The sequence below is a fragment of the Somniosus microcephalus genome, chromosome 9 (genome assembly GCF_052327205.1).
Source record: "Somniosus microcephalus isolate GS21.2 chromosome 9, FLI_Smic_1.0, whole genome shotgun sequence".
Lineage (NCBI taxonomy): Eukaryota > Metazoa > Chordata > Chondrichthyes > Squaliformes > Somniosidae > Somniosus > Somniosus microcephalus.
Genome location: NC_140995.1, coordinates 60,592,216 through 60,613,882, shown reverse-complemented (window position 1 = coordinate 60,613,882; position 21,667 = coordinate 60,592,216). Strand labels below are relative to the sequence as shown.

General features: G+C 46.9%; 1 protein-coding gene across 4 annotated transcripts in view; it reads right to left on the bottom strand.

Moving 5' to 3' along the window:
- Positions 1-21,667, bottom strand: part of LOC147112414 (frizzled-3) — a 127,443-nt gene that overhangs the window by 35,834 nt on the left and 69,942 nt on the right. For all 4 annotated transcript variants that reach the window (XM_085996645.1, XM_085996648.1, XM_085996649.1 and 1 more), the window contains 2 exons: positions 9,923-10,119; positions 3,133-4,150 (listed from right to left, as the gene is read on the bottom strand). In XM_085996645.1, coding sequence (XP_085852771.1) covers positions 3,133-4,150; positions 9,923-10,119 — 1,215 coding nt within the window. The remainder of the gene's footprint in view (positions 1-3,132; positions 4,151-9,922; positions 10,120-21,667) is intronic.

The following is a 21,667-nucleotide window of genomic DNA, read 5'->3' as shown; positions in this document are numbered from 1 at the left end:
CAAGCCACATTGCATCACATAATAAATGGTAAATCACAATCTACTTCTTCCTACACTGTGGTCATTGGTACTCTGAATTAACTTTTCTTACTCCTCCTACGCTTCAAATATTCATGTCCTAAATGCTCTCTCTTATCCCAACATCTTCAGTGAAATAAGGCTGATCACACCACATCCTATTCCAACTCATTCTTTCTCAGGACCGCAACATTCAGGCAAGTGCTACCTATCCCTATGGCTTTAAATTGCAGCCCTTCAAAATCAAAGCTTGGTGTCATTCAATCGCGACTTGACCTACTTCTACCGGAGAGACTGGGGTTGTTCTCCTTAGAACAGAGCAGGTTGAGAGGAGATTTGATAGAGGTGCTCAAAATCATGAGGGGTCTAGACAGTGTAGATAGAGACAAACTGTTCCCATTGGCAGAAGGGTCGAGAACCAGAGGACGCAGATTTAAGGTGATTGGCAGAAGAACCAAAAGCGACATGAGGAAACCTTTTTACGCAGCATGTGGTTAGGATCTTGAATGCACTGCCTGAAAGAGTGGTGGAGGCAGATTCAATCGTGGCTTTCAAAAGGGAGTTGGATAAGTAACTGAAGGAAAAACATTTGCAGGGCTACGGGGAAAGGGCGGGGGAGTGGGACTAGCTGAAGTGCTCTTGCAGAGAGCCGACATGGGCTTGATGGGCCGAATGGCCTCCTTCGGTGCTGTAACCATTCTATGATTCTATACTTATTCTAACCATGGTGTCTTGGCCTTTCAGCTTGGATTTTCAATAAAACAAAATTTATAGATTTTCCTCTCACCTCAAGTAGTGAGTGAGGAGGACATAAAAAACCTGCAAGGGGACATCGACAGGCTAAATAAGTGGGCAGAGATTTGGCAGATGGAATACAATACTGGAAAGTGTGAGGTTATGCACTTTGGCAGGAAAAATCGTAGAGCAAGTTATTATCTTAATGGCAAGAAACTGGAAAGTACTGAAGTACAAAGGGATCTGGGGGTCCTGGTGCACGAAACTCAAAAGGTTAGTATGCAGGTGCAGCAAGTGATTAAGAAGGCCAATGGAATGTTGGCTTTCATTGCTAGGGGGATAGAATATAAAAATAGGGAGGTATTGCTTCAGTTGTACAAGGTATTGGTGAGACCGCACCTGGAATACTGCGTACAGTTTTGGTGTCCATACTTAAGAAAAGACATACTTGCTCTCGAGTCAGTACAAAGAAGGTTCACTCGGTTAATCCCGGGGATGAGGGGATGGACATATGAGGAGAGGTTGAGTAGATTGGGACTCTACTCATTGGAGTTCAGAAGAATGAGAGGCGATCTTATTGAAACATATAAGATTGTGAAGGGGTTGGATCGGGTGGATGCGGGGAGGATGTTCCCGATGATGGGTGAAACTAGAACTAGGGGGCATAGTCTTAGAATAAGGGGCTGCTCTTTCAAAACTGAGATGAGGAGGAACTACTTCACTCAGGAGGGTGGTAGGTCCATGGAATATGCTGCCCCAAAAAGCTGTAGAAGCTACATCATTACATAAATTTAAAACAGAAATAGACAGTTTCCTTGAAGTAAAGGGAATTAAGGGTTACGGGGAGCGGGCAGGAATTTGGACATGAGTCTAGGTTCGGATCGGACATGGCCCTGTGGGTAGCGGAGCGGGCCCAGGGGCCGTGTAGCCTGATCCTGCTCCTAGTTCATGTGTCTAATTCTGTTAGATTCAGGAGATGGTTCTGTGATAGTAGATTGGCGGTTAGGATCAGATCAGCCATGATCTTATTGAATGGCGGAGCAGGCTCGAGGGGCCGATTGGCCTACTCCTGCTCCTATTTCTTATGTTATGTTCTCAAAGAAGCTGATTAGACAATTCTGAACATTATAAATTACAAGTCACATCTGCAAAACTGGTTGTAGATTATAACACTAGGCACAGAGGAAAATGAGTCTAATCAAGGAGATTAGATAATATCACAAACCGCAACAGCAAAGTTGGAGTCATGATTTCTGTTTATCCCCGAACCCAAACATTTAGGTGTCGGCCTTGGTCAATGGTAGCGTTCTTGCCCGAGTCAGAAGGCACCACTCCAGAGACTTGAGCACATGATCTAGGCTGGCATTAGGCTTGTATTCCCTTGAATATGGAAGCTAAGGGTTGATCTACTTGTGGTGTTTTAGATGATTAAAGGATTTGATAGGTTAGGGAGAGAGAAACTATTTCCTCTGGTGGGAGAGTCCAGAACAAGGGGGCATAACCTTAAAATAACCTAGGCCATTCAGGGTTGATGTCAGGAAGCGCTTCTTCACACAAAGGGAAGTGGCAATCTGGAACTCTCCCTCAAAAAGCTGCTGAGGCTGGGGGTCAATTGAAAATTTCAGAATTGAGATCGATAGATTTTTATTAGGCAAGGGTATTAAGGGTTACGGAACCAAGGCGGGTAAATGGAGTTAAGATACAGATCAGCCATGATTTAATTGAATGGCGAACAGGCTCGAGAGGATGAATGGCCTACTCCTTGTTCCTATGGCACTTGAGTGCAGTACTGAGGGAGTGTTGCACTGTCAAAGGTGCCGTCTTTCAGATGAGACTTTAAATCTGCTCTTTCAGATGGATGTAAAAGATCCCACAGCACCATTTGAAGAGGAGCAGGGGAATTCTCCCATTGTCCTGGCCAACATTTATCCCTCAACCAACACCTAAAACAGATTATCTGGTCATTTATTTCACTGTTTGTGGGAGCTTGCTGTGCGCAAAATGGCTGCTGCATTTTCTACATTACAACAGTGAACACAGTTCAAATGTACTTCATTGGTTGTAAAGCACTTTGGAACGTCAGGAGGTTGTGAAAAGTGCTATATAAATGTGAGTCTTTCTTTCTATTGACTTGCATTCACTAAGCACTAGGTATTATTTATAGCATACAAGCGACATTGTCTATACTTGGTGAAGTTGTGTGTGTTTGCTCAGTGACTAGGGAGTGACGTAGGACATCAATGAAAGCAGTTTGAAGATGCAAGACCAGCACTATTAATAGGTTATTAGTGACAGATTACAGAAATGTTCACCACCTCATGTACTACCAGTCAATTGTGATTTTTACTTTCCAACTTGAATAGTGAAGAACTGACGTACCTGGTAAGGGCAGGGAATGTGGTATTCACGGCAGCGTTCCTGAATCCATGTCGTCTCCCATACAGTACGGAACGCTTGCTCGTAAAAGTAACATCCAATTACGACAAGGAGCGGCACGAGGTAGAGAACGCTGAACACACCGATGCGGATCATGAACTTCACCAACTTGTCCTGGTTCTCTTTCTCCAGTGGGATTTCGATCCGTACACGGTTCAGGGATATTATACCTGCCAGTAGTAAAGAAACCCCCACCACCACATAAAGGCACAGTGGAGCCAGAACAAAATATCGTAGTGCATCAACATCATACAGTCCGACAAAGCAAACACCACTGATGTTGTCCCCTTCAATTTTGTTCATGGCGAGGAGAACGATAGTGAGGGTTCCTGGGATCCCCCAGGCGCTTGCGTGGAACAGTAGTGCTTTCTTCTCTATAGCCTCACTGCCCCATTTGGGAACGGCAGCTAAAAACCACGTGATGGTAAGGATGACCCACCATACACTGCCTGCCATTGTGAAGAAGTAAAGTACCATAAACAGCATGGTACATGCCTTATTGTGGGAACCTTGTGTCACTGTAGACGCTTTATAAACTGAAGGATCATTTCCGTTGCAAGCAACTGTGTCCTCTAGAAGAAACCCAATAAAGAACACCAAGGAAACCATCATGTAACAGACTGCATAAAATATGATTGGGCGCTCTGGATAGCGGAATCGCTTCACATCAATGAGGAACGTGAGAAAGGTGAAGAGTGTGGCAGACAGGCAGACGATGGATATCACGCCGATGAAATACCTGGCAAAGGAAAGCTCTTCACGTCTGAAATACATGTTAGGGCAGGGAGGTGAACAGTCTGTGACCCCCAGGAAGGAATAGCCAAGCTCAGGATCGATTTTCAATTCCCGTGGACACCAGAAGCCATAGTCCCTCTGCACAGCCATTGGAGCCTCCTCTGTGGGATCTCCACCTGAAACAGAGTCAGCTTGGCGTGGATAGGCTTCATCACAGTCTGGAAATCTGCAGGGTAGAAAAGTACATCAGAAAAATCAGTCGATTATTACTCAGTTTTCTATATATCGGTATCCAATTCTCACTTGGTACACAGATCCCCACTGTAAAAATCAGTTTGGAAGAATTATGGCTAAAATCAACAAAAAATATTTATGCTTACAAGTGCTGCTGACAACACCAGAGGGAATTGAAGAGGACAACTTAAGAGGTTGACAAGGCAAGAGATCTGAATGACCACATACACTTCGAATCTGATGCAATCACTGTAGCTCTATTGCTGTCAGTTCCTCTCTGAAGCCATTGTGAGCAGTCACTCCCAGCCTTATCTGGAGTACAGCTCTAACATTAGAAATCGCCAATAGGTATGGTCCAACAGCCTGTACTCTGATAACTTGTTATAGTAAGTGCAGCTTGCTTGGGAGGAACAGGTGACATTGGTCCTATGGTTCCCAAAGCTCTCCACCACTGGGATTTACCTTGCCTCATGCCTGGGTCTGTTGTAGACCAACTGATAGAGATTGATTGCTATGATTAGTCAACAACTCCATTATTGTTGCATCATGCGGCTACCTGGATGGTAGAAGGCCAACTAGATAAACTGTGATCTAGTAATTCCTATGTTCCTATCCAGCTCATTGGCCATTCCACATACTTCTCTTGTATGTGTGTATATATTTCTTTTCCTCCCTATCCTATTGTTCTATTCCTTTTTAATTGCTGTTCACCTGCCATTTTGCCCCAGTTCTAATGATGGGTTATACCCAAACCGTTACCTTGTCTGTTCTATCCACAGATGCAGACTGACCAGAGTGCTTCCACCATTTTCTGTTTCTCCAAATAACTTGCCTGCTCTCAGCATTTGGGGCAGAGTACAGATTAGCCTCTGCAAGAGGCTTACGGAGTACACTTACAGATTATGTAGCCAGTCCTGCAAGCTGAGAACAGACTGCTCTGACCAAGCACCCGACTATAATTCTAATTTTCCACATGACTTCAGGGATCCCCTGGAGAACAGTAATAACTGGAGGGACGGGATTTGCCCACTTCTTTGTGGGACTTACTGGCAACTCAATTAAAAGGAGTGGTGCTGCAACAACAACTTGCATTTACATAGCACCTTCAACGCAGTAAAACATCCCAAGGCACTTCACAGGAGCGTTATAAAACATAACTTGATACCGAGCCACATAAGGAGATATTGGGGCAGATGACCAAAAGCTTGGTCTAAGAGGTAGGTTTTAAGGAGCGTCTTAAAGGAGGAAAGAGAGGTAGAGAGGTTTAGGGAGGGAATTCCAGAACTTCAGGCCTTAGCAGCTGAAGGCATGGCTGCCAATGATTGAGCGATTATAATCAGGGATGCTCAAGAGGCCCGAATTAGAGCGTAGATATCCCGGAGGGTTGTGGGGCTGGAAGAGATTTCAGAGATAGGGAGGGGCGAGGCCATGGAGGGATTTGAAAATAAGGATGAGAATTTCAAAATCGAGGCGTTGCTCAACCGGGAGCCAATGTAGGTCAGCGAGCACAGGGGTGATGGGTGAACGGGACTAGGTGCGAGTTAGGACATGGGCAGCAGAGTTTCGGATGACCTCAAGTTTACGGAAGGTAGAATGAGAGTCCGGCCAGGAGTGCGTTGGAATAGTCAAGTCTTAAGGTAACAAAAGCATGGATGAGGCTTTCAGCAGCAGATGAGCTCTGGCGGGGCGGAGTCGAGCAATGTTCCAGCGGTGGGAATAGGCGGTCTTAGTGATAGTGTGGATATCTGGTTGGAAGTTCATCTTGGGGTCAAATATGACGCCAAGGTTGCGAAGATTCTGGTTTAGCCTCAGACTGTTGCCAGGGAGAGGGATGGAGTCGGTGGCTAGGGGACGGAATTTATGGCGCGAACCGAAGACAAAGGCTTTGGTCTTCCCAATATTTAATTGGAGAAAATTTCCAGTTGCAAGTACATGAATCCCTCAGAATATTTCTCCTGTTGCCTGTGCCACACAGCAGAGGCGGTCATTTGCCAAAGACTAAACTGGAGCAGAGGGGAGCCCCTCATACGCCCTCCAGCGACTGGCACCTAGAAGCAGAACACCTGCCAATTCCCAACCAAAGAACATGCAGAGCACAGAAAGGACAAATAAGAGGGTGAGGAAATAAAATCAGTTAGTAGGTTGCTTGTACCCATGCCAGGTTTGTCGTATTATATACACCATAGGGAACTGTGGTCTGTGAATCCCCACTGTACCCTCTCAAGCCTCATACAGGAAAGATAACTGATCCAAACCAGGCCAGACAGCCACTCAAATAGATTTTTATTTGGTATTTATTTTGTTCCCAATTTTTCCAGAAACACCTTTCATGTCTCCTTTCCCTCCCCAACCAGCATAACACTCTTTGAAGAGATTCAAGACTTAGCCTTTGATCCCTCTGCGATAGCCCAACTCAGATCAGTAACCTGACCCATGGAATAGGGGTTAGGAATTTGAATCCATTCTAATAAATACATTACATCAATGTTTTAAGGGGGATATTGAACAGGTGGTGTAGCAGTACAGCACATTAGTACTTCAACTTACTGCTATTGGAGTGTATCTTTGGGGAAAACAAGCAAGAGTTTTCAGACATTTGTAATTAATATCAAGTCTAAATGGCTATTTTCAGGATGTGGATTCAAGCCCCACTCCAGAGACTGGAATTCATATTCATATCTGACTTCAGTGCAGTACTGAAGGAGTGCTAAATTGTTGGAGGTGCCGTCTTTCGGATGAGATATTAAACGGAGGCCCGCTCATAAGATCATAAGAAATAGGAGCAGGAATAGACCATTTGGCCCTTCGAGCCTGCTCTGCCATTCAGTAAGATCATGGCTGACCTCTGCCCACAGCACTCTTTAGAGAGCAGAGGAGTTCTCCCAATGTCCTGGTCAATATTCCTCAACTAATGCAATCGAGAACAGATTAACTGTTCATTTATCACATTGGCTGTTTCTGGGACCTTGCTGTGTGCAAATTTGTACAGTGACTAAACCTCAAAGGCAATTCATTGGCTATGAAGTGCTTTGGGATGTACTGAGGATGTGAAAGACACTATTTAAATGCAAGCGCTTTCTTCTTTCTTTTAATCTCAAGCTGGTTTTGTTCCACACAGATTAAATAATCAGATTACAAATTTCCAACGAGTTCTAGTCATGTTACCTGGAGGAGTGGGGGAACAACCCTAGGTGCAGATAGAATTCTTTACCAAATAGCAAAAGAGATTAGCGTGTAAAGTTAAAGCACATGGGATTGGGGGTAAGGTACTGTCTTGGATAGAGAACTGGTTGGCAGACAGGAAGCAAAGAGTTGGAATAAACGGGTCTTTTTCAGAGTGGCAGGCAGTGACTAGTGGGGTACCGCAGGGATCGGTGCTAGGACCCAGCTATTCGCAATATATATTAATGATCTAGACAAGGGAACTAGATGTAATATCTCCAAGTTTGCAGACAACACAAAGCTGGGTGGGCGTGTGTGCTGTGAGGAGGATGCAGAGAAACTCCAGTACGATTTGGACAGGTTGGGTGATTATACTGCATTTGCCATGCATCTGCCCAATGTGGATAAGCGCAAGGTTATCCACTTTGGTAGCAAAAGCAGGAAGACAGATTATTATCTGAACGGCAATAGATTGGGAAAAGGGGAAGTGCAACTAGACCTGGTGTACTTGTGCACCAGTCGCTGAAGGTAAGCATGCAGGTGCAGCTGGCGGTTAAGGCGGCAAATGGTATGTTGGCCTTCATAGCGAGAGGATTCAAGTACAGGAGCAAGGATGTCTTGCTGCAGTTGTACAGGGCCTTGGCAAGACCATATCTTGAGTATTGTGTGCAGTTTTGGTCGCCTTATCTGAGGAAGGATGTTCTTGCCAGAGTGCAGCGAAGATTCACCAGACTGATACCTGGGATGGCAGGAATGACGTATGAGGAGGGATTGGGTCGATTAGGCTTATGTTCGCTAGAGTTTAGAAGAATGAGAGGGGATCTCATTGAAACTTATAAAATTCTAACAGGACTAGAGAGACTAGATGCAGGAAGGATGTTCCCGATGGCGGGGGAGTCCAGAACCAGGGGTCAGTGTCTAAGGATTAGGGGTAAGCAATTTAGGACTGAGATGAGGAGGAATTTCTTCACCCAGAGAGTGGTAAACCTGTGAAATTCTCTGCCACACAGGGCAGTTGAGGCCAATTCATTAAATATATTCAAGAAGGAGTTGGATATATTTCTTGAGGCCAAATGGATCAAGGGATATGGGGAGAAAGCAGGGACAGGGGGGATATGGGGAGAAAGCAGGGACAGGGTACTGAATCTGGATGATCAGCCATGATCTCATTAAATGGCGGAGCGGGCTCGAGGGGCCGAATGGCCTACTCCTATCTTCTATGTTTCTATGAGTGTCTCTTCTAATGGGTCAACCAGGAAAAGTCACAAGAGCAAACCTTTGCAAGTTACTGACTGAGGGTGATAGAGTAGATACCGGAATGGGAATGGAAGCATACATATAGAGAGAAAAAACAAAGTACCCGTTAGAAAACAGACCGTACTTGTAATTAAAAAAGGAAATGCTGGAAATTCACAGCAGGACTGCCAGATTCTGGTAAGAGAAAAGATACAGTGACATTTCACCAAAAGAACTTGGTGGGTCCTTTGTCAGAACTTGTGACAGTAACTTTAATGGATCAGGAGCACCACAAATAAATGCCAAAGCCCAGAAATAGTTTCCTTAAATGTTTTACTGAAGCATCGGGTTGGGCCACTGATCATTTTCACAAGAAACCTGTGTTAGAACCTAGCCCAAACTAGAGAGACAGAAGTATTCTCTCTCCATGGTTGTAAGAGTCCTAAATAAAATAAGTTGGAGAAGTTTCAAACTAGTTCATGCTGCGTGCAGTTGCATTGCACAAAGCTATCCAAATATCTCCACAAACTGGCAGTCAGATAGATAGCTGGTAGAAGTTCTGGTTTCTCAAGTGGGGCACTGCTGTAGGTAGGGATTAAAGGAGAAATGTATCTAAACTGCTGTATAATCCTAAATGTCATCAGAAAATTTCATGCAGACTAAGTGGCATCTCTTAGTCTTGTGTTTTATACTTTGCGATTGCAGGTCAGAAACAATGTATGTACCATTTCACCGTCAGTGCATCAGAAGCTCCACTCCAATGACAGCACCAACTCGGGTACTTGACTACCTTCCTCCCCACTCATAAGTGAGCACAAACACTACGCCACTCAAAAAAGGTCTCAACACAGTATCTGCTCCCAGGCTGCCTACAATCAGCAGTTGTAAAGTATTAAACAGAAGCAAAAACAGTTGGACAGCCATTACTAAGTGTACACATAATCTCACTGTATAACATTTATGACTATATGGCAATTCAGATAAATAAACTTCTAATTTAATGGGCATCATAGAGAAGGGTTTTTTTTTGTACATTAGGCAGGATAACGGTGCATCTGGCGACACCTGAAATAAATGTGGGGATCTCATGACATTAACCATGATGGTTGCGGAGAGCTGAAGGAATGTTGCAAACCTGAAATAAACAGAAAATACCTTAAATGCTCACAGGTCAGGCAACATTTGAAAGAGAAAGCAAGGTGAATGCTTTTGGGAGAGATCCTTCTTTCAGTCATGATAACATTACCCATTTCTCTTTCTCAGAAGCTGACTGACCTGCTGGGTATCTCCAGCATTTTCTGTCACATTTCCAACATTGTTTTTCACGCCACCTTGCTGGCTCAGAAAGGTTAACTTTCTTTCTTACTTTACACACGCCATCTCCTCTGGCCACATGACTCCAAACATCTCCATCAGCTTATGACACTCCACATACGCTCGCTGACACAGCTTACGACACGGCAGTGTAATACGCCCATACTCCGTACAAATTGGCGCGTACATCGCACAAAGGAACGGCTGTAGGTCCCGGGAACATTCCAAGTTTACAAGAGGGTGGAATGGCTGTAAGAGAGAGAGAGAGCACACATGTAAGGTTACAGAGCTCTATTTGGAGAACCTGACACAGTAGAGTTCAGTTAGAACGTTTGGTCATGATCGAAAGACAATTGAAATTAAATCCCCCCCTCGATCACTGCAATAGGATTTATCCAAAAGATCAACAATGTGATGTAACCCAATTCAAAATCTTTGATTGGACAACTATTTCAATCCAAGGCCATTTAAGACCAATCCTCCCCATCCCTCCAAACTTATAACAAACCAGTAATGGTTTATATTAAACGAGCATGGTCACTGTGTGGAGAGTATAATTATTTTCCAGCAGGCTAAATATCAAATAGGACTAGTTGGCTCTGACAACTCCAGCATGTTGGCTGCCAGGGTCAGGAATTACCATCACTTCCAGAACAAGTGTAACACTACTATTCGGTTACGTTTGTAAACTTTGCTAAAATAACTTTTTTTTCCCCCAACACAGTTGGAAAAAAAAAAGTTTTATTTCTGGAAGAATATCTGGAATTGCTTTGAATGGCAGAGGACAGAGAAAAGAAAGAGAGAAACAAAAAAGGACATAAATTAGATGATACATTCCAACATTGATAGAACTACCCCCGTACCAGTTACCCAACCATGCCATACTGCAGAACAGGGGGGGAAATTGCATCTACAAAGAAGCTGGGATTGTACATACTGGTGAGAATGTAATGCTCGTGCATGGGGACATCCAGACCACAAGGGAAGTGCTTATTGGCAAAAGTTCACTCCAGGGACTGACTCAAAATGTAGGTTAACACTCCAGTGCAGTACTGAGGGAATGCTGCACTGTCAGAAGTCCCACAAACAGTAATGAGATAAAAGGACCAGATAATCTGTTTTAGTGATGTTGGTTGAGGGATAAATATTGACCAGGACACTGGGAAGGACTCTCCAGCTCTTCTTCGAATAGTGCCGTGGGATCTTTTATAGCCACCTTTGATTTTGGTGAATATATACAATACGGGATTAGAAACTGAGCTTTTGGTTGAACAGAAAGACAGGTGTAAAACACATGATTTTTATTTATTCTTCCAAAGTCTGTAACCTCTGTAGCAGGAGTCACTGGATGGCGATGAGAAACAGGAACCTGTCTGATAACCTGGTCATTTTTAGGTTGGCAGGCTGTAACGAGTGGGGTGCCGCAAGGATCAGTGCTGGGGCCTCAGCTATTCACAATCTATATTAATGACTTGGATGAAGGGACAGAGTGTAATGTATCCAAGTTTGCTGACGATACAAAGCTAGGTGGGACAATAAGCTATGAGAACAACACAGAGTCTGCAAACGGATATAGACAGGTTAAGTGAAAGGGCAATAAGGTGGCAGATGGAGTATAATGTGGGGAAATGTAAGGTTATTCACTTTGGTAGGAAGAATAGAAAAACAGAATCTTTTTTTTTTTTTTAAATGGTGAGAATGTTAAATGTTGGTCTTCAGAGAAATTTAGGTGTCCTCGTACAGGAAACAGAGTTAGTATGCAGGTACAGCATGCAATTAGGAAGGCAAATGGCAGGTTGGCCTTTATTGCAAGAGGGTTGGAGTATAAGAGAAAGGAAGTCTTGCTACAACTGTACAGGGCTTTGGTGAGACCACACCTGGAGTACTGTGCACAGTTTTGGTCTCCTTATCTAAGGAAGGATATACTTGCCTTGGAGGCGGTGCAACGAAGGTTCACTAGATTGATTCCAGGGATGAGAGGGTTGTCCGATGATGAATGAGCCGATTGGGTCTATACTCTCTGGAGTTTAAAAGAATGAGAGGTGATTTCGTTGAAACCTAAGATTGTGAGGGGGATTGACAGGGTAAATGCTGAAAGGTTGTTTCCCCTGGCTGGAGAGTCTAGAACTAGGGGGCATAGTCTCAGGATAAAGGGTCAGCCATTTAAGACGGAGATGAGGAGGAATTTCTTCACTCAGGGGGCTGTGAATCTTTTGGAATTCTCTACCCCAAAGGGCTGTGGATGCTCAGTCATCGAGTATATTCAAGGCTGAGATAGATTTTTGGACTCTAGGGGAATCAAGGGATATGAGGATCGAGCAGGAAACTGGAGTTGAGGTCGAAGATCAGCCTTGATCGTATTGAATGGCAGAGCAGGCTCAAAAGGACTGTATGGCCTACTCCTGCTCCTATTTTAGGTTATGTTTGTTTGTACATGGCCTGTGGAAGCAATGGGCTTTACTTGTTAAACTTCCTTTTGTTTTCCTGTGCTTTATGTAACTGATTCAAAATATAACCAAATAGATTCTTGTGTACAATATTAAATTATGGATCTGATGCACGTTCAGCATTCCCACCTGGTAACTTATGCCCCTAAATGCTATGCACTAATTTCCAGGAGGGCACAGGACACAAGTGCTCACGTCTACAGACGCAACCACATTTTTGAATTTCTCGGTCTTGCCGTTTTAAAATGGAAAATTATACCACACTGCGCTAAACAGGGTACTTCACTTAGTAAAGAATTGTTTGAACCAATCTGCAGCAACATGGAAATCCAAACACATCTATAGCTGCCTGGGTAAAGGGGAGGGCTGCAGTGGGCATGAATGGCAGCTGCTGATCAAAAGGGTTGGCAGAGTACCAGGGGTGCTGGTCCACTTGAAATGTTTTCCCCCCATACACATATTTCCAATTGGCAGTGTGTTTTTGTTAGAATCACTATTAAAAGGTACTATAGGTCAAGCAGCAATAAGGATCAGTTCTTTGTAAAAGGAGAACTGCATCTTCATTAGTGCTGCACTCCTCAATATCCATTCAAGATTTGAATGGCAACTAATGTTTTTTGAATATTAAGGGAATCAAGGGATATGGGGATAGTGCAGGAAAGTGGAGATGTGGTAGAAGATCAGCCATGATCTTACTGAATGGTGGAGCAGGCTCGAAGGGCCTACTCCTGCTCCTATTTCTTAGGTTCTAATTCTTCTTTAAATTGAAAACCATGTGCAATTATGCTACACTACCGTTCATCATATCTAAAATACCTCAACACTTCTCCAGATCTCTCTATCCTTTGTGAAGCTGTGGTTCTTTAAATCTTGACACTTGTCATATGATTTTATTTAAAACCTTAATCCCACTTCCAATAAAAGTTGCAACTAAAATATGCCATTACTATAAAATCTGAAGAGGGATTAGACCGGCCTTTTAATGATTAATTAACTGTCAGATTCGCTAGCTTAGGATACTGCAAGTCTAAACTTTATTTTTAAGGTGCTAAGCTTTGGACATCACAAAAGTGACAGCTTTGTGCTCCACCTGCATCTTAAATTTAATAGAAGTAATTCCATTCATTCAAGTGGCTGCGATCCGGGTGTTCATTACAGTACCACTGCAAGAAAGACAACATTTAAAGAAAGTGTGGAGGGTATAAATCGAAGTGAAGATGTCTATGATACTGTATATTGGAGCAAAGTACCAACATGCCACAAAATGGATTTTAGCCTTAATCATAAAAATGTCCTTCCCTACTTTTTCCAATGAATTTCAATCTCCCTCCAACAATATTGTCTTGCTGTCACCTAACAAGTAAAAATAACAAGGACATTGGTCTGCAATTTAATGGCAGCACTGAGGGGAGGGGATAGGGTGCCCAGAGATTGGCAGTACTGGGTGGTTGAGGGGGGCGGGGGAGGATTGGGGGAAAAAAGAGGGGGAAGAGCGATATGGTGCCCGGGGATTGGCAGCACCAATGGAGGCCGGGGCAAGGGGGGGGGGGGGGAGGGGGGAGGGGGAAGGTGTGATGGTCTAACAGCAAAGCGAGAGGCAGTCAGCGGAGAATCCGCCCTGACCAAACATCAGACTCATGACTACCACCTCTTGCCCCAAGCTGGTTTCAGTGCTGTATGCCTTTTTTTTTTTTAAACCTGTATTTGTTAACTTTAATCATGAATCTAGTCAGCACCCGCAGTATTAAAACAAGCTGAGTCTTTTGGTTTTGTAGGCTAGTTATGTACTAAACTAATTTTTACTAGGATATAGTTGAGGAGGTGAATGAAATATAAAAGATTACGGGCTAGATTTTCAGTTGCTTGCGCCAGCAGTTAGCGCCTTAAGAGAAGTGATTTCCGGGCGCTATGCGTGTAGCGCCCGGGCGCAGCGCAGTTTGCGCCCCGCCCCAAATTAAGTTGCCCGTTAGCGCCGGCGCAAAGTTTAGCGCCCGCCCGGATGCGCGCGCAGAAAATGACGTCACATCCTCGTGCAACGCCCTTTGGCCGCCCCGATTGCAAACTTCAGTCGGACCGCCCCATTGTGCGGCGGGCGGCCGGAGCGTTTGGAAAAAGGAACGCAACACAACCAGCGCGGGCCCCGGGGGGCGCTAATTAAAGGGAACGTCCTCTCCAGTATAAAGGCCATCCATTATTTCAGAAAACAGTCTTGTGCCACGCATTTCTGGAGACACAACAAGGAGGATAGCTAACTGGTTTCAAGCAGCAAGAGCCAGGTATTTTTGGACTCAGGCAACAGCGCTGCAAGTGGCCATTTGGAAATTAGAGTGTTTGCCAGGATTTGATGGGGGTTGCATGGGGTGCCAACGCGGAGCTGCAGCTCCATGTCCGTAGGGCTCGCAGACGTATTGTGAGAGGGGCAGCCCTGGCTAGAGGCAGAGGGGGCTACAGGCGTCGGCCACGTAGGCCTTACCCAGTCAGGCTATACCGCCAGCAGCGCTCCTACCTAAACATGAGTGCCGCGCGATGTGTTAAAAGGCTCCGATTCCGGAAGGGGATGATTGCAGAGATCTGCCACCTGCTTCGCCGAGATCTGCGGCCAAAGCTCAGGTGCAGGACGTCTCTGTCGGTGGAAGTGAAGGTGACAGTGGCATTGAACTTCTATGCCACCGGCTCCTTCCAATACGCTGCTGGGGACATAGCAAACATCTCCCAGTACGGCGCGCATCGCTGCATCCGCCAGGTGACCGAAGCACTGTTCAGAAGGAGAAGCCAATTCATTTCCTTCCCCATGGCCCTGGAGAGCCAGCATCAGCGCGCATTGGGATTTTCCAGACTCGGGGAATTCCCCTTGGTGCAGGGCGCCATTGACTGTACGCATGTGGCTTTGCGGGCCCCTCTGGAGCATGGCGAGCAGTATCGCAACAGGAAGGGCTACCATTCTCTGAATGTGCAGCTGGTCTGTGACCACAAGCAGCGCATCATGGCAGTCAATGCCAGCTTCCCAGGCAGCAGCCACGATGCCTTTATCCTGCGGCAGAGTACTGTGCATGACATGTTCCAGGCACAGCCTCCCCCAAGAGGATGGCTACTCGGGGACAAAGGCTATCCTTTGTGCACCTGGCTCATGACCCCGCTCCGCGCGCCCAGGACAGCTGCTGAAGAGGCCTACAACGAGAGCCATCAAACCACCCGCAACATCATCGAGCTAACTATTGGGGTCCTCAAGCAGCGGTTCCGCTGCCTTGATCGCTCCGGAGGAGCTCTCCAGTATTCGCCGGACCGGGTCTCCCAATTTGTGGTGGTTTGCTGCATGCTACACAACCTGGCTATCCGCAGGACTCAGGCACTGCCACCTGACGTTGGACCAGCACCTCAGGAGGAGGAGCAGGAGGAGCATGAGGAGGAGGAGGAGGAGGAGGAGGAGGAGCAGGAGTACGTTCCCAGGAGGGAGCGACCAGGGCCAAGGGCCGCACGACGCCACCTTATTACACGGTACTTCTAAGCCCCCTGTCAGGGAATGGCCAGGGGCCATGAGGGAAGATGAATGCAGCCGCTCCGCAAGCCCTCAGCCGGCGAAGCCAACAAACACGAAGAAGAACAACCATGGAGACTGCATGAATAAAGATAATTTTTTATTAAACAAAAATGAAAAGCCCTTCCCACATGAATCCCCAAAAACAATAAACGGGCCCCACAAAAAGCCCAACAAACGACTCACTCCCACAAACTGGGGAGGAGCCACTCCACCTTTATTGAAACCGGGCCTCAACGTCGGCCTAACGCAAAAAAAAAGCCCTCCAAAAGCACAACCATGGGCAAAATAAAGATGGCCACCGCCATATTAAAGGAAAGCTGGCCACACCCTCTACTGAGTGGCCCACGAGGGCGAGACCTTGGCCAGCATTTTGCCTCCCCTGCCCTGCCTGCTGCTCCTTCGCAAGCTCTGCCCAGTGGCTGCTGCGAGGCTGGGGGAAGGCGCCTGAGGCTCAGAAGCCCTTCCGCCAGATGCCGCTGGGGGGCGGCCTACACGGCGTTTGGGCCTCGAGGGGCCGTCTCCTGAGTGGCGCGCCTGAGCCTGGCCACCATCAGCTGCAGCCGCTTGCCCTTGACGCCCCAGAGGGGGAATGGCGGCGACGGATGGTGCAATGTGGGCCAGCTGGCGTCTGGGATGCGCTGGCTGGTGCTGTGGCGCGGTGGCACTCGGCCGGGCCCGCACTGCAGGATCCGCAGCAATCAGCCGACGGCCGGCTTGCTGGGATGGTCCAGCGCGGCGCCTGCCCTGGCGATGCCTGCCTGAGACAGCGCGTGTGGCAGCAGTGAGTGGCCCTGTGGTCCTGGTGTGCGCGCGCATCACATCCGCCAGGGTCTTGACGGCATCAGTTAGCATGCGGCCAGTCGCGGCAGTTGCTGCCCCGAACTCGCGCACACTGGTCGCCAGCGACTCGATGGCCTCAGGCATGCGCCCCACCACGCTCATGAGCTCCGTGTGGCGCCGGTCCGAGTCGTCGGCCATCTGATCGAGCTTCCGCACCTCCTCCGAAGTGAAGGTGTCCGGACTGGAGTCGCGACTCTCCCGCTGGGGAGGAGGGGGCCGAACTAGGGGACCCTTGCCGCGTTGGTGACGGCGAGTGTGCCGAGCAGCAGCACTCCCCTCTGATCCTTCCCCCCTTTGGGGGGAAGGCCGCGGGCCACGCGCACGGCTGCTGGGTGGCTGGACGCCACTGGTCCCAGAAGCTGCATTGCCCTGCGACAGTTCCTCCAGGCACTCGTCCAGTGAGGAGGTGTCGAGCATTTCCTCCTCTCCTGCGGGACGTGACTGTTCCCCCGAAGGTCCGGCTTGCTCCTCCTCCTCCTCCTGGTTGGAGGTGCTGTCACTGGCAGCCTCAGGGTCCTGGTCGTCACCAGCTGAAAGCAGGAATGCACAAGAGTAGCATCAGAGTGAGGAGACGGCGTCAGCGAGGGAGTTAGGACTGGTGGGATTCAGCGCATTGGTGGGACAGTGGCAAAGGAGATAGCTCGGATGGGCCAGTGCGACGCGAGAGGGCCAAAAGGCGAGGTCCTTACCATTGCCGGGCAGTGGAGGGTCGGATACACCGCACGCTGTGGGGACAATCACACGTGCTCCCATGAGCACACACACGCGCTCCTCCAGCCGAGTGAGCTTCTGCAGCTTGGCGCGGCCACCCCTGGCACGGGCCTGGCGATTAAACGCTACTTTAGCCTGCAAGAGAAAGGACGGGCTGTAAGTGCGCAGTGAAGCCCTGATGTAGTGTGCACTGCCTCCCATGGTGGAATAGCTTGGACAGAGTGAAGCCCTGATGTAGTGAGCACTGCCTCCCATGGTGGAATAGCTTGGACAGAGTGAAGCCCTGATGTAGTGTGCACTGCCTCCCATGGTGGAATAGCTTGGCCAAAGTGTAGAGTGCCGAATGGCCATTTGATGCTCATGACTGTCCCAATGCTGCTGGCTGAGGGCTGGCCAAAAGGACTTTCAGGTCCCTTTGCCCATCATGTCAGGTGTACATGCAAGAATGAGGAGGAGACTGGAAAGGCTACTCACCCTCACAATCCTGGTCAGATCGTTGTACTTCTTACGGCATTGTGTGTGGGTCCTGGGGGCCTCGCCGGTGAACGTCACCCTCTGGGCGATCTGCTTCCAGGCTTTGGTGTAGTCGTGGTGGGTTGGATTCCTCCCACTGTCTGGAAACAAGATCTTGCGCCTCACCTCCAGAGCTGTGAGCATGATGTCCAGATCACCCTCTGAGAAGCGCAGGGCACGCTGACGGGCCTTCTCTGGCGTTGCCATGACTCCCTGGGGCTGAGCAGTAGTGTTGAGGCCTCTTTGCAAGGCTGCAGTGTGCAGGGCGTGGCAGCAGACCAATTCGTCCCTTCCCCCTTTAAGAGCTGGTCGGCACCACGGGGTCTGCTGTCAGTGCAAAAATGACCGCACCCGTGCTGCGCCCCGCCTGGGCGCTATCCCTCTGGACCGCCGGCTTAGCGCCTAAAGAGAGTAGTGGAACGCCTCTTTTAGCGCTCCACCAACCTCTTAGGGCGAAGCCACTGAATTCCCGGCAACGGGGCGGTACTTTGGGGCGGGCGCTAACTTCGGGCGGGCGCTAAAGCTAGCGCCCCAAAACTGCCTAAACTGAAAATCTAGCCCTACTTTTCAAGAGGTGTTTGGTTGGCTCACGATCACCGGGCTAATTTTTTGTTGTTGCATAAAACCAAATTACAATAAATCTGCCCATCAGCTAATCAAATGGAAGCAATTCAAATGGCGGTGGAGCCAATGGATAATATACAGCAAGTTAGAGGACGTGCTGTTTTACAAGGGCAGGAACATTAAACCACCTGAAACACAAAGCATTATTCTGCTGCTAAAGTACTGGGGGTGAATTTCCTCGGGGCAGCTTCCGTTCCACCAGTATAACTTCAGCGGAAACCCTGTTTACACATGTGAACAGGGTTTACAGCCAAGTTACAGCAGAGGAGCAAGAGCAGTCCTGAGGAAATTCCCGGTGTGGGTGTTTGTTCCTTTAAGCATAGCATACACAGTCTAATTGGTATTAAGTAAACATTGGGAGAGTCATTCACAGGTTAATTGCTATTCAGGCTGGAGAAATCTTGCCCTTGTTTGTCAGGAGAACATAAGAAATAGGAGCAGGAGTAGGCCATTAGGCCCTTCGAGCCTGCTCCGCCATTCAATAAAATCATGGTTGATCTTCCACCTCATCTCCACTTTCCTGCACTATCCCCATATAACTTGATTCTCTTAATATTCAAAAATCTATCGATCTCTGTCTTGAATATACTCAACGACTGAGCCTCCACAGCCCTCTGAGGTAGAGAATTCCAAAGATTCACCACCCTCTGAGTGAAGGAATTTCTCCGCATCTCAGTCCTAAATGGCTGACCCTTTATTCTGAGACTGTGACCCCTGGTTCTAGACTCCCCAGCCAGGGGAAACATCCTCCCTGCATCTACCCTGTCAAGCCCTGTAAGAATTTTGTATGTTTCAATGAGATCACACCTCATTCCTCTAAAACTCTAGAGAATATAGGCCTAGTCTACTCAATCTGTCCACATTAGGAGGCTAATTTAGAGCCTGTGGAAATTGCAACCTCCGTACTATCTGGTCCTGGAGAGCTTTTCTGCACAATGCAAATGACTGCACGTCTCCTTACAATTTGCATTAGTCAGTGTGGATCATCTGACACGTAACAGACAAGAAACACACACTGGCCCAGATATTCCGATCCCTACGGGTGGGTACGTGCTGTGTAGCCACCCGTAGGGACATCGGAAATGCCGGTTTCAGGCAAGCACAGCCCATGCGCTGAAAACCAGCATTTCCGATCTGTCAAGAATCCTCTTGACAGATCCGCCGCCTGCCCTGGAGAAGGGCCTCTGCGGGCGGATAGTTCAGCTTTTTGGAAACCTTCCGCCCGCAGAAAACCCTTACAATTCTTATGCCTGGTAAAAGCAGAGTTGAAAAAAAACATTTTAAAAAATTCACTGATGTATCATTTAAAAATACTTTTTTTTTTATAAAAGTGTTTATTTTTAGCCCTGTAAAAAAACTTTTTTTTCAAGATACATTTTTGTTTAAAATATTTTTTATTCCAATTTCAAATCATTTTAAAAATGCAATTTAAAAAAAATTTTATTTAAATTTTACTATGTTTTTGGGGTGATCTCCATTCATATATTTGACAGGTCTTCCTGTCAAGTGTATGAAGGGAGATTCCCTTCTTTGATTGGCTCCCCATGGCCCACGGGATCTCAGGGACTCTTGCAAACCGCATGCGCCCCTGGGATACGTAGGCCCTGCAGACTTGGAGTTCGGGAGGCCCAGGGGCGGAAGTGTGCGCGTCCCGGGAGCCCTCAGGTAAGGGCGTAGATTTTTTCCAGATCGGGGCCTTCCACACGCGGGAAGCCTTCGATCGGAAAATACGGCCCACTGTTTTTATAATCCTGTAGTACTAGTGGATCTTCTGTGACATTATCGCATCTCCCTTCAGCTGACAGGAAACATCGCAAGTTCAAGCCCAGGCTTTTGAGAGGGGCCAAGGTCTTCAAGTAACAACATTAATAAAAGGTATTTAAAGACAAATGACTATTTTATAGTTAAATTCAATCATTTTATTCTAAAATTTGTAATCTTAAAAATGCTTTAAGTTACATTTTCACCCCTTAGACAGTAGATGGAGGGGGAGAAATGGTGGGAAGAAAATTTCAAAATTATGATTTGATTGGTTGTCTTCATTTAAGTTCCTGAAAACATTACCTAGAATAAAATTATACGGAGCTGGAATTAATTTACATATCAGCCAATCAACAGTGAGAAATATGATGAAAGATGGATATTGGGTCCATTTGGGGCACAACGCTTTAGGAATGATGTCAACTCCTTAAAGAAATTGCAGAGGAGATTTACTAGAATGGCACCGGGGATGGGGAACTTCAGTTATGTGGAGAGACTAAAGAAGCTGGGATTGTTCTCCTTAGAGCAGATAAGGTTAAGGAGAGATTTAATTTTGGTGTTTAAAATTATGAAGGGTTTTGATAGAGTAAATAAGGAGAAACTGTTTCCACTGCCAGGAGAGTGGACACATATTTTAGGTAATTGGCAGAAAAGCTGGGCGGGGGGGGGGGGGTAAGAAGAGGTGGAGAAATTGTTTTACGCAGTGAGTTATGATGATCTGGAATGCACTGCCTGAAATGGTGGTGGAAGCAGATTCAACAGTAACTTTTAAAAGCAAATTGAATAAATACTTTAAGGGGAGAAAATTTGCAGGCCTATGGGGAAAGAGCAGGGGAATGGGACGAATTGGACAGCTTTACCAAAGAGGCAGCACAGGCACGATGGGCTGAATGGCCTCCATCTGTGCTGTTTCATTCGAAGAAATGTCAGTGTAATTAGCCTGTGCCAAGTGTGATAGACAGATGAATGGACAGAGAGACATCTGCTGACCAAAAACATTTACGTAAATTGAAGTGGTCACTGAGATTCTTGTGTTTTAAAAAAAAAAAATATTAAACTACCTTTTTCCCCATAGTGGAAACCATTTTGAAGCCACAGATAATAAGTCTGTGGAGCAGTTATCTTTCAGCCATGAGCACACAGCCGTCTACTAGGACAGTAGAGGGTCCCCTGGGATTGGCTTTGGTTTTTCTTCTCACTAGGGTGTGCCCTCCAAAGCGACTCCTGCTGCAAAGTGTACGTGTGGGCGTTGGGGTGGGGCAGTGTCAGAATTGGCTGTGATGCTTCTCACTGTCAATGTCCCAGCAGTGTTCACTTGCTAGGCATACACGGAATAGCATTTGGATCAGGTGTTTCTGGAAAC